Below are 12,065 nucleotides of genomic sequence, written 5' to 3' on the forward strand. Positions count from 1 at the left end.
ATAAGCATAGCCGCATCTAAAGTTTACAAAATCAAAATAGTCACAGAAATATATTCAAAATAACATGAAAATACTCACCAAGTAGCATATCTATGTTATTATGAGTCATTTTTTTAAAAAAAAATTGTGTATGCAAATTATGACCGGGAGCTTCGGATTCGCGTTTTTAAAAAACAACTGTTCACAACTAACGCTAAACATCAAGTGAGCTTTATTCAATTTTGGTAGGGGAATTTACGTATTCTCGTCAATCTAAGCAGCGTCCGAACTTCTATTAGCGATTTCTCAGCGTCACACACATACATGACAGGTTTGTTTGTTGACATTTATCTGCTGCTTGCTGTTCTACCAATTCCAATCGACAGAATTGATCAAAACGGGTTGAACATGTTTTTACAACGCTCCAAACTTCTCAGGTGAGTGTGACTATTGTCGGCAGTCTCTTTTTCTTCGGCACCCTTTCCATTTGAACTGCGTGTTAACCAGCTGTTCTATTATCGGCAACTCGAAATCAGCCGTATTTTGTAGTGTGTATATTTCATTTAAAGAAAAATATGGCAGAACAGGATTGCACAGTCGTAAAAATGTAATCAGATTGAAGCTGAAAAGGTAAGGAATCGGCTTAATACATTCAGCGAAGAGTTTTGATGGGAAAATACAGTGAAATTAACGTTTCTATTTCGGTTGCCGAAAACAGTCTATGGGTGCCGAAGCCATAATTCACCCTATTATAAAAATGGTTCTACCTATTAAACTGCCTATGCTGCATTTCCTGTTGTTGTTTACTCGGAGCTGCTTATGCTGGCGGTTTATCGTGGACTTCGGTTCCGTGGTACCCTGGTGAATGTGCTTACCAGGTGTGACATCGATCGGGCGGTATCGACTGGGTTAATGGCCGGAATGCTGACTGCGCTGGCTGATGATCGAGGTGTTGGTTAGAATGTTGACTCTGCTGGCTGGTGCGATGATCGGGTGGTTGGCCGAAGTGCTGACCGTGCAGAGTGGTGTGTTGACTGATGTAATTGTTGGCTGTACTGTGGCTGGTATGATGGCTGGTGTGATGGATGATATGATGGAGCCGTTGGTAACTTGCATACCAACATAAATTGCTGTCTTCACACAGTATTTCCACGCCGTATTTCCAAATTAACATTTTCAGAAGATCGACGGTCACGGACTGCTTAATGGCCACTTTCAAACTAGGATTCTTCCTGAGGCTTTCTGAAAGCCATTTCTGTTTTTAAAGGCAGTATTGCTAGGTGCACTATCCATCATCCGCTTAAAAACATTAAGCCGTGAACACTGTAATGTATCCATCAACGAAAACTATTCACCAAATTACACAACAGATAAACATGCAACAATGTTGTGTTACGCATAGTACATTCTCCAGGATCAATCGTGTTCCCTACAATGTTGAAAAGCAATATCCTAATCTATTTCCAAAGCTCATTTACGAACGGTCATAAATCCAAAAAGTTAGGCTAAGCGAATTTGTATACCTATCTGCACAATACTATTCATAATTGTGATTCATCACGATGACCGACGCCGCTTATGTACACCTACGTATCTACCTAAACGAGCGTGGTGAGAATTTGCAATGCTTTTTCTCAGAGAACCAGACCTCTTAAAAGACATCATTGTTTTTCCTCATCGTAAATTTGGCATTGCATCATAACTTCGGTGTATTAGGTTACTCAGATATCTAAACTGGAATGAATTTTCATCGTTTTTCTTTGTCTTTGGGTAACGATTTTATGAAATCTCTTAAATTGAAGTAGTTTTTTTTTTACCTCCAGACATGACTGTCATCATTTAGTGGATTGAATTTATTTTCTCCGAAAGTTTCAGAAATACATCAGCTAGTTTGGTTTATTTGGTACAAAGTAAGGACTTGTGTCACTGGTGATCATGTAGTATAGACCATCGGCTTGACCGTTGGAATTCGACGGGTTTCCACCCATTTTGGCAAGTTTGTTGTTGTTGGTGTTGTTGGTGTTGTAACCTCCAATGAACGGTAGATTCCCTATAGAAAGAATCTGTGTCGCCATAAGATATTCCTCCGGTTCGATCAACGATTCGACAAAGAGCTCCCAAGCGCGAGAATGTGCACAAATACCTGAAAATGATGGAATACAAATATAGAGAAGTAGTACAAATTGCCACCAACCGAACCTCGGCAACTGAATTCTTGACCACCATTATTGTTATTGCCAATATTATGTATGTTTTTCTAGATATCACCCAATCCAAAAAGTAGAAGGGTCTGTGCCTAGGGGCACGAACGGAAGCTTGACGTAGGACCGCTAGTGGACGGAACAAATGTGAACATTTAGTTCTTTTAATTGATCAAACATCAATTATCTTAACTCTTTCCGTTTTTTATTTGTAAGCGTATCAAATTTGTAGTATTTATTTCAAAGAGAAAGTTGATGAAGAGAATCCAAGGGACTGTCAACTTGAGTATTTTTGATTCATCTACCCGACTTTAAAAATTGTATTTTGAATTTTTTGTTATTTATGAATTTTTAAGTTTTGTGCATTTAGGTATTAAAGTGCATTCAATTCACCCCTCACAGGATTTCATTCCGAATTATATGAATGGGGCAGGGCGAAAAGTATCGTTTACTGGCTTTCTGGGGACTGAATGTGAATATAAAGGGTGATACGGTCAAAATTTGGTCAATATCAACTTGACGTATTTCTTTCAATTTTGCATTTAAAAAACCTGAACACCCCTCATTTTGAAGGTGTGTGTGTGTAGAATGTTGCTCCTATTTTGATTTTGGAATTCACTCTTCAGTTGTCAAAATGCCGTCCAAGCAAGAAGAGCAGCGTATCAAAATGTTGCTCGCGCATCGCGAAAATCCGAGCTACTCGCACGCAAAGTTGGCAAAATCGCTAAAAGTTGCCAAATCAACCGTTACAAATGTAATTAAAGTGTTTGGGGAACGTTTGTCGACAGCCAGGAAGTCTGGATCGGGGGGAAATTGAAAACCGGAAGCCGCTGAGACGACAAAGAGAGTTGCCGGTAGTTTCAAGCGAAACCCTAACCTCTATCTCCGAGATGCCGCAAATAAGCTGGGTGTATCGTCTACAACCGTGCATCGAGCCAAAAAACGAGCCGGACTATCGACTTACAAGAAGGTAGTGACTCCAAATCGCGATGATAAACAAAATACGACGGCCAAAGCGTGATCCCGGAGGCTGTACACGACGATGCTGACGAAGTTTGACTGCGTGGTAATGGACGACGAAACCTACGTCAAAGCCGACTACAAGCAGCTTCCGGGACAGGAGTTTTATACGGCAAAAGGAAGGGGAAAGGTAGCAGATGTTTTCAAGCACATGAAACTGTCAAAGTTCGCAAAGAAATATCTGGTTTGGCAAGCCATCTGTACCTGTGGCTTGAAAAGCAGCATTTTCATAGCTTCCGGGACTGTCAACCAAGAAATTTACGTGAAAGAGTGTTTGAATAAACGTCTGCTGCCTTTCCTGAAGAAACACGGTTGTTCCGTACTGTTTTGGCCGGATTTGGCATCTTGCCATTACGGTAAAAAGGCCATGGAGTGGTACGCCGCCAACAACGTGCAGGTGGTTCCCAAGGACAAGAACCCTCCCAACACGCCAGAGCTCCGCCCAATTGAGAAATACTGGGCTATTGTCAAGCGGAACCTAAAGAAGACCAAAAAAAACTGCTAAGGGCGAGCAGCAGTTCAAGGCAAACTGGCTTTCTGCGGCGAAGAAGGTGGACAAGGTGGCTGTACAAAATCTGATGGCAGGGGTCAAGCGTAAGGCCCGGCAATTCGGATTTGGAAAAGCGGAAGCCTAACTGATTATTTTTCCTGAATTTTATACTAATTGAACTTGAAAAAGAAATTTAATTTGATTTTTTAAATAAACGATTTCACCGATTTACACGCGTTTTCCCTTGACCAAATTTTGACCGTATCACCCTTTACACCCAAAGCGAATTATTCCCACTTCTCTCAAATTCTATTGGATTTTTAACACTTCCTACCAGCGTGTTCTGGAAAATGGACGGACGATGATTAATCTCACCAATACATTCGGGCCTACAATTCCACACCTTCTATAGAGACCAGGTTGAGCCTTGATAGCTAGCTGCTTGCGGGAACTGATGACCTTGAAATGTCTAAATAATACTCTTAACAAATTTATGGTGGTCCTGAAAAGGACCGTTTTGTAGTGATGGTTGGGTAATGCTGAGCTGAGCACGACGAGCTACTGATTCCGATCCTAGCCTAGAGGTGGGACTTCTTCCTCCTTCTCAATGGTTGCTCATATGACCTCTGCAGCTCGCTGCTTGCAGGCAGCCTTTCGTTGTTGTTGTTGTTGTTGAAAGCACTCCTGCTGCTGCTGCTGCTATTACTGCTGCTGCAGGACTGGACACCACCACTTACGGTGATAGAATGAGCACCGTTCAGAGGGACCGCATCGAATTCGATTTTTAAGACTGTGTTAGGGAATGCGCTGTTTTCAGACATTCGGTGATAATTTTGATCACCATTGCAGCAGTTGGACATTTGGTATTTTTCAATAGTGACCTATTGAAAATTAACTAAGTGTTCATTTTAGCATATTGGTAGATAAATTTCCAATCGTTGTTTAGAATTAAAATCTATCTGCTATTGGTCGAAACCTGTCCTCTTTTCGTAATGCTGTGCATTTTAATTTTTTGAAATTGCGTGGATTCTATAGATCCTGTGGAGATCTATCTAGCCCTGATGTATGTGTTGGTAGAGGGAAAAATGTAAACTTTGTGGGAGACGATGTCTTAACACTCGAAAGCAATTTTGTGAAATATGAAGTAAAACAAATCCTAGCTAGTTCTGCATGATGATTTTGTTTGATTTTATTTATTTGTATAGTCGCCGGGAAATACCCGCTGGCGATTTGTTTTTTATGATAACTCCTTACTTGAAAACAGGTAAAAATTCACAAACAGGCTGCTTTTTCATGGTATACAGTGTGATAATTCAATAATCAAAAATTATATCAACATCTAGAGGCAAACCGTTCATAAATTTTGGTAACATACAAAAAATTCTATAATCCACATTAAATTTCATATGTAAGCGCCGATTGAAACAATCTTTTCGACGTCAGTACCAGGGTGATTGATTAAACGAAAGAAACGAATCGTGCGGAATGAAAGCCGAGGAAAAACTAATTGCACCAATATATTGAGGCCTACAATTCCACACCTTCTATAGACAGGTTGAGCCTTGATAGCTAGCTGCTTGCGGGAACTGATGACCTTGACCAATGTCCAAATAATACTCTTTAAGACATTTTTGGTGGCCCTGAAAAGGACCGTTTTGTAGTGATGGTTGAGTAATTCTGACCTGGGTATTCAACACGGATGAGGCTGTCGAGCTGTATGTCGTTTGGAGCGAGGGTGACACGCTTGGCATAGATGACCGACCCGCAGCGACTCACGAAGAGCTACTGATCCCGATCCATAGCATAGCGGTGTAGCTTCTTCCTTCTTTGATGGTTGCTTATGTGGGCTCTGCAGCTCGCATTGGAGGCATTGAAGCGTACATCTATGAAATCGATGCTGCGTAGGTCGCGTCGCTTGAAAGAAGACAAGCAACGCAAATTATATTGCCGACATACAGGATAGAGACTGTTGACAACTCTTCCGCCACACACACAAACACACTGCGTGGTGGTAAAATCACGTTCATTCGTCGTTTGGTCCCCCGCAGTTGCTGACCGCATAAACGTGCATCGTCATCGTTGTAAGTTGGACACGAAACCGTCGGAAAAGCCATCCTACGGAAAATTGACGGGAGTGGCCAAGCGTCGCCATCGTGGACATTTGCAGAAAGCCTTCGGAGCGTCACGACTAGTAAAAGTATTGTACCCCACAGGCTGCACTCATTCACACACGGGGAACAAACGTACCACATCTCGAGGATCACGATTACTAGGCGCCAAGCACGGAGGGATTCGACATTCGTCAATCAGAGGCATACCAGTGGAATAACCGATTGGTCTACACGTCGAGATTTGACCTTGACAGGACCACAGCGAGTCACTGCGTGAACAGACAAAGCCTTCGAAAAGAAGGCCACCAAACTTGGGCTAATTGGCAATGCGCCTCAGAGTTTTGTTTTCAGACTCGATTCGACCGAAGGAGGGCCGAGCACGCAACGAGCTCATCCAGTGACAGTAGACCATTCCGTTGCGGACGTGGTGCCGTACCTGCCGAGAAAATGAAGGTGACACGCAGCGCATCGGGAGACGGCCATTCGTCCTGCATTCCACGCGATCAACGTTGCTAGTAGGACCGACAGAAACTCGGTGAGCACAATCCCGATAGTTCTACCGGTCAGATCCTGCTTCATCGGAGTCGAAGCCGTAGGCACACACTGGTTGCACTCGCTTTCACCCGCACCGTTCGTATCAAGGAGAGCTCGTCTAGTTGGATGTCCAAAACGGCTACTCACGACGGAAGTGAGACGTGTGACGGCCACGAAGCGTACCCCAGGCAGCGAAGGGACATCGGCATGAAGTGTGGAGCTGTGTTGTGTAGGCCCATCGACAACAGAAATGGATCCGCGATTCGGGTACACCCGGTCGGTATCTTGTGAGTACTCACCTGAAGAAAATCATGTTTAATTGGAAAGAACAGTAGGTCAAGATGGGAGGCACAAAAGCGTGATAAAAGGGAGTAAGGGCAGGGAATAGGAGGCAGGTAGGAGAGAAGGATGTGGCAGAATATACTAAAATAAAAACTTGCCTGGTTTCATTATGTTATTTGTTGTGGTGTTTATTTTGCTGGCTTATCCGACCTTAACTTTCCCATATAAGCGTATGTCGGATACAACAGAATGTAGAAAAAACAGAAATCGCGTGTTGCCAAAAACGGGAAGGCACAGCATTTTTCTAAATTCACAACTTTTAATCGTGGTAAGAGCCAGGTAATCAGTTCAATTTGTGATCAATAGCGATGTGTGAAGGAAACTGCAACCATCTGGATATAAATCTACAAACAAGGCTTGCTTAATCCCTTAAAATTTTCAGCAAGTTTGCTCGATTTATTCCATGATATGAGAAGAGGTCCTTGGCGTTGAGATTTTCACACTCTTAGAAGCAGTGTTGAAAATATTTACCAAAACTCGCTATGACTCGCAAAATTTTCCCTTGTTGAACTTCGTGAAATATCGTGAACTTTTCAACCCTGCTTTGGAGTTCTTTTCTGACTGTTTCCTAACTCTACGCTAGGTACAGAAATTCACACAGTTCCCCTACATCTTACATATGAAACACTTGTCTTTAATCCCTTTATATTGTTATTCACTTGAGCACAATTTGAGACCCAGCTCCAGAAGAAAATTCTCCCGGATAGCACGTTTAACCAAACGCTCATTCGCGGCCAGATTCTTATATAGGGAAATCGTATGAACAGTGCTTTCACCACCAAAATTCTGTAAATTATTTTCATTCTCTGAGCAAATCAGGCAAAAGTTCTTCGTCAGATGTAATTAGTTGTAACATCTACTAAGAGGCGCACATTCCCATGTGGAGGTGAAATTTTGCAACAACTAACAACGTCTAGTGTCTACGGAAAGATTTTTATCATCTCTCAGTATCTCAGTTCAACTCAGGAATGTGTGCCAGTGGGAGCTGAATTTATATTTGGTGCAAAATCATCAAACTATCCTTTCATTTGAGCAATTCTTGCTCAACTTGCAAAAATGCACACCAAGTAATTAAGTTGGTTGAAACTAGCAAAGTCAGTCATACTCATTAATAAAATGTCCCTGAATTTGAATGAAATTCCCTAAGATTCCCTTACTTCCAGGTCCAAAAATGAATTCCTGATATTCCCTGTTTTTCCAGCTTTTTCCAGATATTCAACACCCTGGTAGGTCAGTCTGTGATGTGCTCTGTATGTATTCGTTTCGAGTTCAATTAACTGTAAATTGAACGTGTTTGTAATGATCAACAACGGAGAGAACGCTAAATGGACAAATTGGACCTACAACTCTGCCACTGGATCGACCATATTTGTGCCGTGACCAGGATAGTATTGGGAATGGATTTCTGGACGTCGGTTGGAACTCGTCATTGACGGATCGGGATGTCGACAATTAACGTTATTATACGATTTGAAGTATCTTCAAAATCGCCATTGTGATCGAATTGTTTGATGACGTTCTTCGCTTCAATCTCCTGCTAGTGAGGATGCCGCATTGAATCAATTTCAGACTGTAGTGTCCTCTTAGTGGATCGTATAAGTTCCCATCGGATTACCCAGCATCCCTGTTGGAACCCAGTATCCTCGTCGGACGCATTGCCGTCGGATGCCTAATGTTCATTGTTGGAATCAAAGCCAGACCCTTGTGTCCACCGTCCGACCTTTGCGTCAACTTGTCGGACCAAATCGTCTTCGGTCGGAGCCCTACGTCTATTTTACGGACCCAAGCGTCCCCGTCGGATCTCTGCATCCCCCTGCCGGACCCATGTGTCCATCATTGCATCGAAGTATCTTCTCACCGGACCGTAGCGTCTTCATCGCCGGACCGAAGCTTCCTCCTACTGCAACAAATCGTGCCTACGTTTAGACCGGAGCATCCTCTTATTAGACCTAAGCGTTATTTTTTGGACCACAGTGTCAGCAAACTGGAGCGCCCTGCGCTTCGGTCAGAGAGCGTATAGGGCGTCGTTGTGCCAATTTGGTCGTGGCACATGTCGAGTATGAGAGAGTAATTGCAGTTAGATCAAAAGTGCCTGAGAAAAATGCAAGTACTTTCGCAGATTAGCCGAAGTTGCGATAGTGAAGGTATGATCACAGAAAAGCAAACATAACACTCATAAAACGTTCATCTAAATCGCTTTTAACGGTCAATTGAAATGTTTCTTAGTTGGTACACGCAAACCAAAAATTTGTTACAATGAATGTTAGATCCATTTCCTATCATCCTCTGTTCATGAACATCGCAGCTAATGTTATAATAGAAGTTGGTTTTTAATCTTTTTTTTTATTCCGTAACATTCGTGGTTCGAGAGTCCCTTAGCCGGCACTTTTTTTTCTACATGATTAATTTTACTCACTAATACACTCCACACTTTCCTTTTTCCATTTTCTTGCATTGGACCGCAGCTCGGTATATTGCATCCTCGGTTCATGCGGTCTCCACTAACATCCTCTGATGATGAATCCCACATAATGTAAGCGAATCTTACATCCCCCGGTTGGGTGTAGTACCGCCACTTGTTGTGCACATAATCAATTCCCTAGCGTTTGACGTTTACACACTACAGCCATCTGTTGAGTGTATTGCCAATCATAGTGTATACGACAGATGGCGGTAGGGTTTAAAATGATAAATGTTCAATGTGTTGTGTCTGTTTGTCTGTGATATAACATTGAGGTAACGTTAGAATAAAATCATAACATTGAGAAATATAGCGCATCACTTTCAGGAAAACTTCACTTCGCAACCGATGAACCATTCTGACGGCCATAGTAACCAAGTAACCATATAGTCGCAATATTGCTTGTATATTCTTACTTTGCTTGAGTATGGTTAGATGGGGTTTCATCAGTTTAACTGTCTGTCACTTCTTGAAACTGATCCCTTTCGTATTTCTTTCATTCTCTTTTCGCACATGGAGCGCTCAGTGGACCAGCGACTTTGAACGTGAGCCTCGTCCCAGATCACCATGGCAATTCAGTGACAGATGGTGGACATGAAACCGACCACACCAACCAGCGAGGAAGGAGTCAACATCGAACTAGTAACGGATATTAGTGTGGATTTATCTCTCTCGGAAAACAAGAAAAACCCGGAAAAGGCGGAATCATGTTAGAACCAACCAAGGACGATCTACGGAAGGAAATTGCCGGTGAAGCACGTAATGAAATAAGAAGTGTTAAAGAAAAAGTCCAAGAGATTTAAAAAGAATCAATTAACGGTGGCAGAAGAGCATAATATGGTGAGAGCTGTCCAATTATTTTTTACACATTAAATATCAAAATTAAACTAAATACATGCCAGGTTTGAAAAAATATTTCAAACCTGGAAGTGTGTAAATATAACCAATCCCCCCTATTCTGCGAATCACGTGACTCTCTCTCACCGGTGAGGTGACAATAGTCACCTCGTGTGAGGTGACTCTTCATTTGATTTGCACGGAGAGTCACCTCACACGAGGTGACAATTGTCACCTCACCGGTGACAGAGAGTCACGTGACTCGCAGAATTAGGGGGAATATCCAGTTGATAACGGTGATGCATTCATGCATACATGCGGGGCTTATTGTGAGTGAAAGTAACCTCGGAATGGGCGTGACTTTCCAGACAATCTGAAATGGGTTGCTGGATCTGCAATAAAGCTATCACCTTCTAACTCCCGGACTAAAGCTGCGACATTGTAGAGAGAGTTCTTCCATAATAACACTGCCGGCCAGTAGGGGCTAGAGGGAATACATACACACAGTATCACCAGTGTGTCATAAGGACCACAGCGTCAACATAACGGTAAAATTCTCTATTTTAAAATTAATTTAAAAAAAAATCGTTTTTGAGAGGAAGTTGAATCGCACCATCGGCGCTGGGCTCTGCCCCCATTGCCATGGTAGCGATGAAATTCGCAGTAATAGAATAGTAGTACTGTTCTCTCCATTATTATATTAGTACTTGTTTTGTATGCTTTGTAATGTTTTGTTTACTTTACACTTTACAGGATTTTATTTGCGATCGAATTTTTATTATTCTGTGTTAGCATATAACGGAAGCAAATTCAATGTAATTTATGCGGTTTCTAGTCTACCCTCCGAGTAGGCAAGTGAAATTTAAATTTATTGCGCTACAAATCGAACACCAATTTCGTTACCGATTTCCATCAATCGAATTTAATAATAAATAACGTAGGGATAGACATCCTGATCGAAACAGGATGATTTTTTTTTAACATCTGCTAGAAAGACACGAGCTAATTTCGTTTTAGATCATAGTTCACTGCCCATCAAAGAGAAATGCAAAGATTTAAAAAGCCAATAACACTAATTCTGGTGAATCAGTAAACATAATATTATGCAACCATCTCGAAAATTGTGTTTCTCTTGTTTCTGCATTTTTTAGATACTACGTGGATAGACACATGAAATTTCTCCGGACCATCACAAATGAAGAACGAATAAACAACACTACAAGGTGATACATTTACAGGGAAAACAAATTCCAGTAGCACAATAAGAAAATAATCCTACCTGCAAAATTGATTCCGCATCCCGGCTGTACAACACCTCCATTCGGATAGAAATCTGCCGTTCCGATGGGTTCCAGGAACCCCAGCAGCCCTCCATTGGTATGAATGACTTCAACGTACTTAGCGTCGTCCTTATCGACTCGATTATCCTTGTGCCAGCCGGAAAACAGTGGCAGCGCAGGATCCAAGGCCACAATGGTAGAAAGCCTTGCTCTTCCTACGGTTTTCCCGCTAACCCCCGCCACATGAGCTCCTAAACTGTGTCCAATAACGTACACGTCATCCAGCAACAATCGCTTGCTCGTCCTCAATTGCCACAACATTCTGCCAACAATTTCGCCTACAGTCTTCACGCATGCCGCAGCCGCAATGTAGTTCATTCTCCCAGCACAGCTAGACCAATCCACAACGATCACATTGTAATCCCATCCGGACAGATACGTCTTGCGAATCTGCACATTTAACGGTGAATCCCGATGATTCATCCAGCCATGAACGATGACTCTTGTTGGTCGGGAAGCATCAAACGAAGATTCATCCACATTCTGGATATCACTTAACCGGAACGTTGCTCCGCTGTCATTTTCCCTGGAGAAGAACACGAATGACACATCCACTTCGTTGGAACCCCACTTAACGCGATTTTGCGCCTCCACTACCGATCGATGAACCCAAGTTAGTTGCCACGTGGGATTAGGAACCTGTATCCAGTCGGCTTCGTTTGGCAACTCGGTCCAGTTTAGAGCATATTCTAGAGATGCACTGATAAATTTTAACGCAAGAAAGAGGATTTGGAAATTCAAGCGAAACAT

At 42.3% G+C, this 12,065-nt stretch overlaps 1 protein-coding gene across 1 annotated transcript; it reads right to left on the minus strand.

Annotated features, from left to right (window-relative positions):
- Nucleotides 1-1,865: 1,865 nt before the first annotated feature.
- Nucleotides 1,866-12,065, minus strand: LOC135715161 (phospholipase A1-like). Its single transcript, XM_065238561.1, has 2 exons — nt 11,255-12,065; nt 1,866-2,122 (listed from the first exon to the last, which is right to left on the minus strand). Exons 1-2 carry the CDS (start codon nt 12,063-12,065, stop codon nt 1,866-1,868), a joined length of 1,068 nt encoding a protein of 355 aa, XP_065094633.1.

This window comes from Ochlerotatus camptorhynchus, unplaced genomic scaffold (genome assembly GCF_037179485.1).
Source record: "Ochlerotatus camptorhynchus isolate MF236.1 unplaced genomic scaffold, CSIRO-AGI_Acam_v1.1 ptg000827l, whole genome shotgun sequence".
NCBI classification, from domain to species: Eukaryota; Metazoa; Arthropoda; class Insecta; order Diptera; family Culicidae; genus Ochlerotatus; species Ochlerotatus camptorhynchus.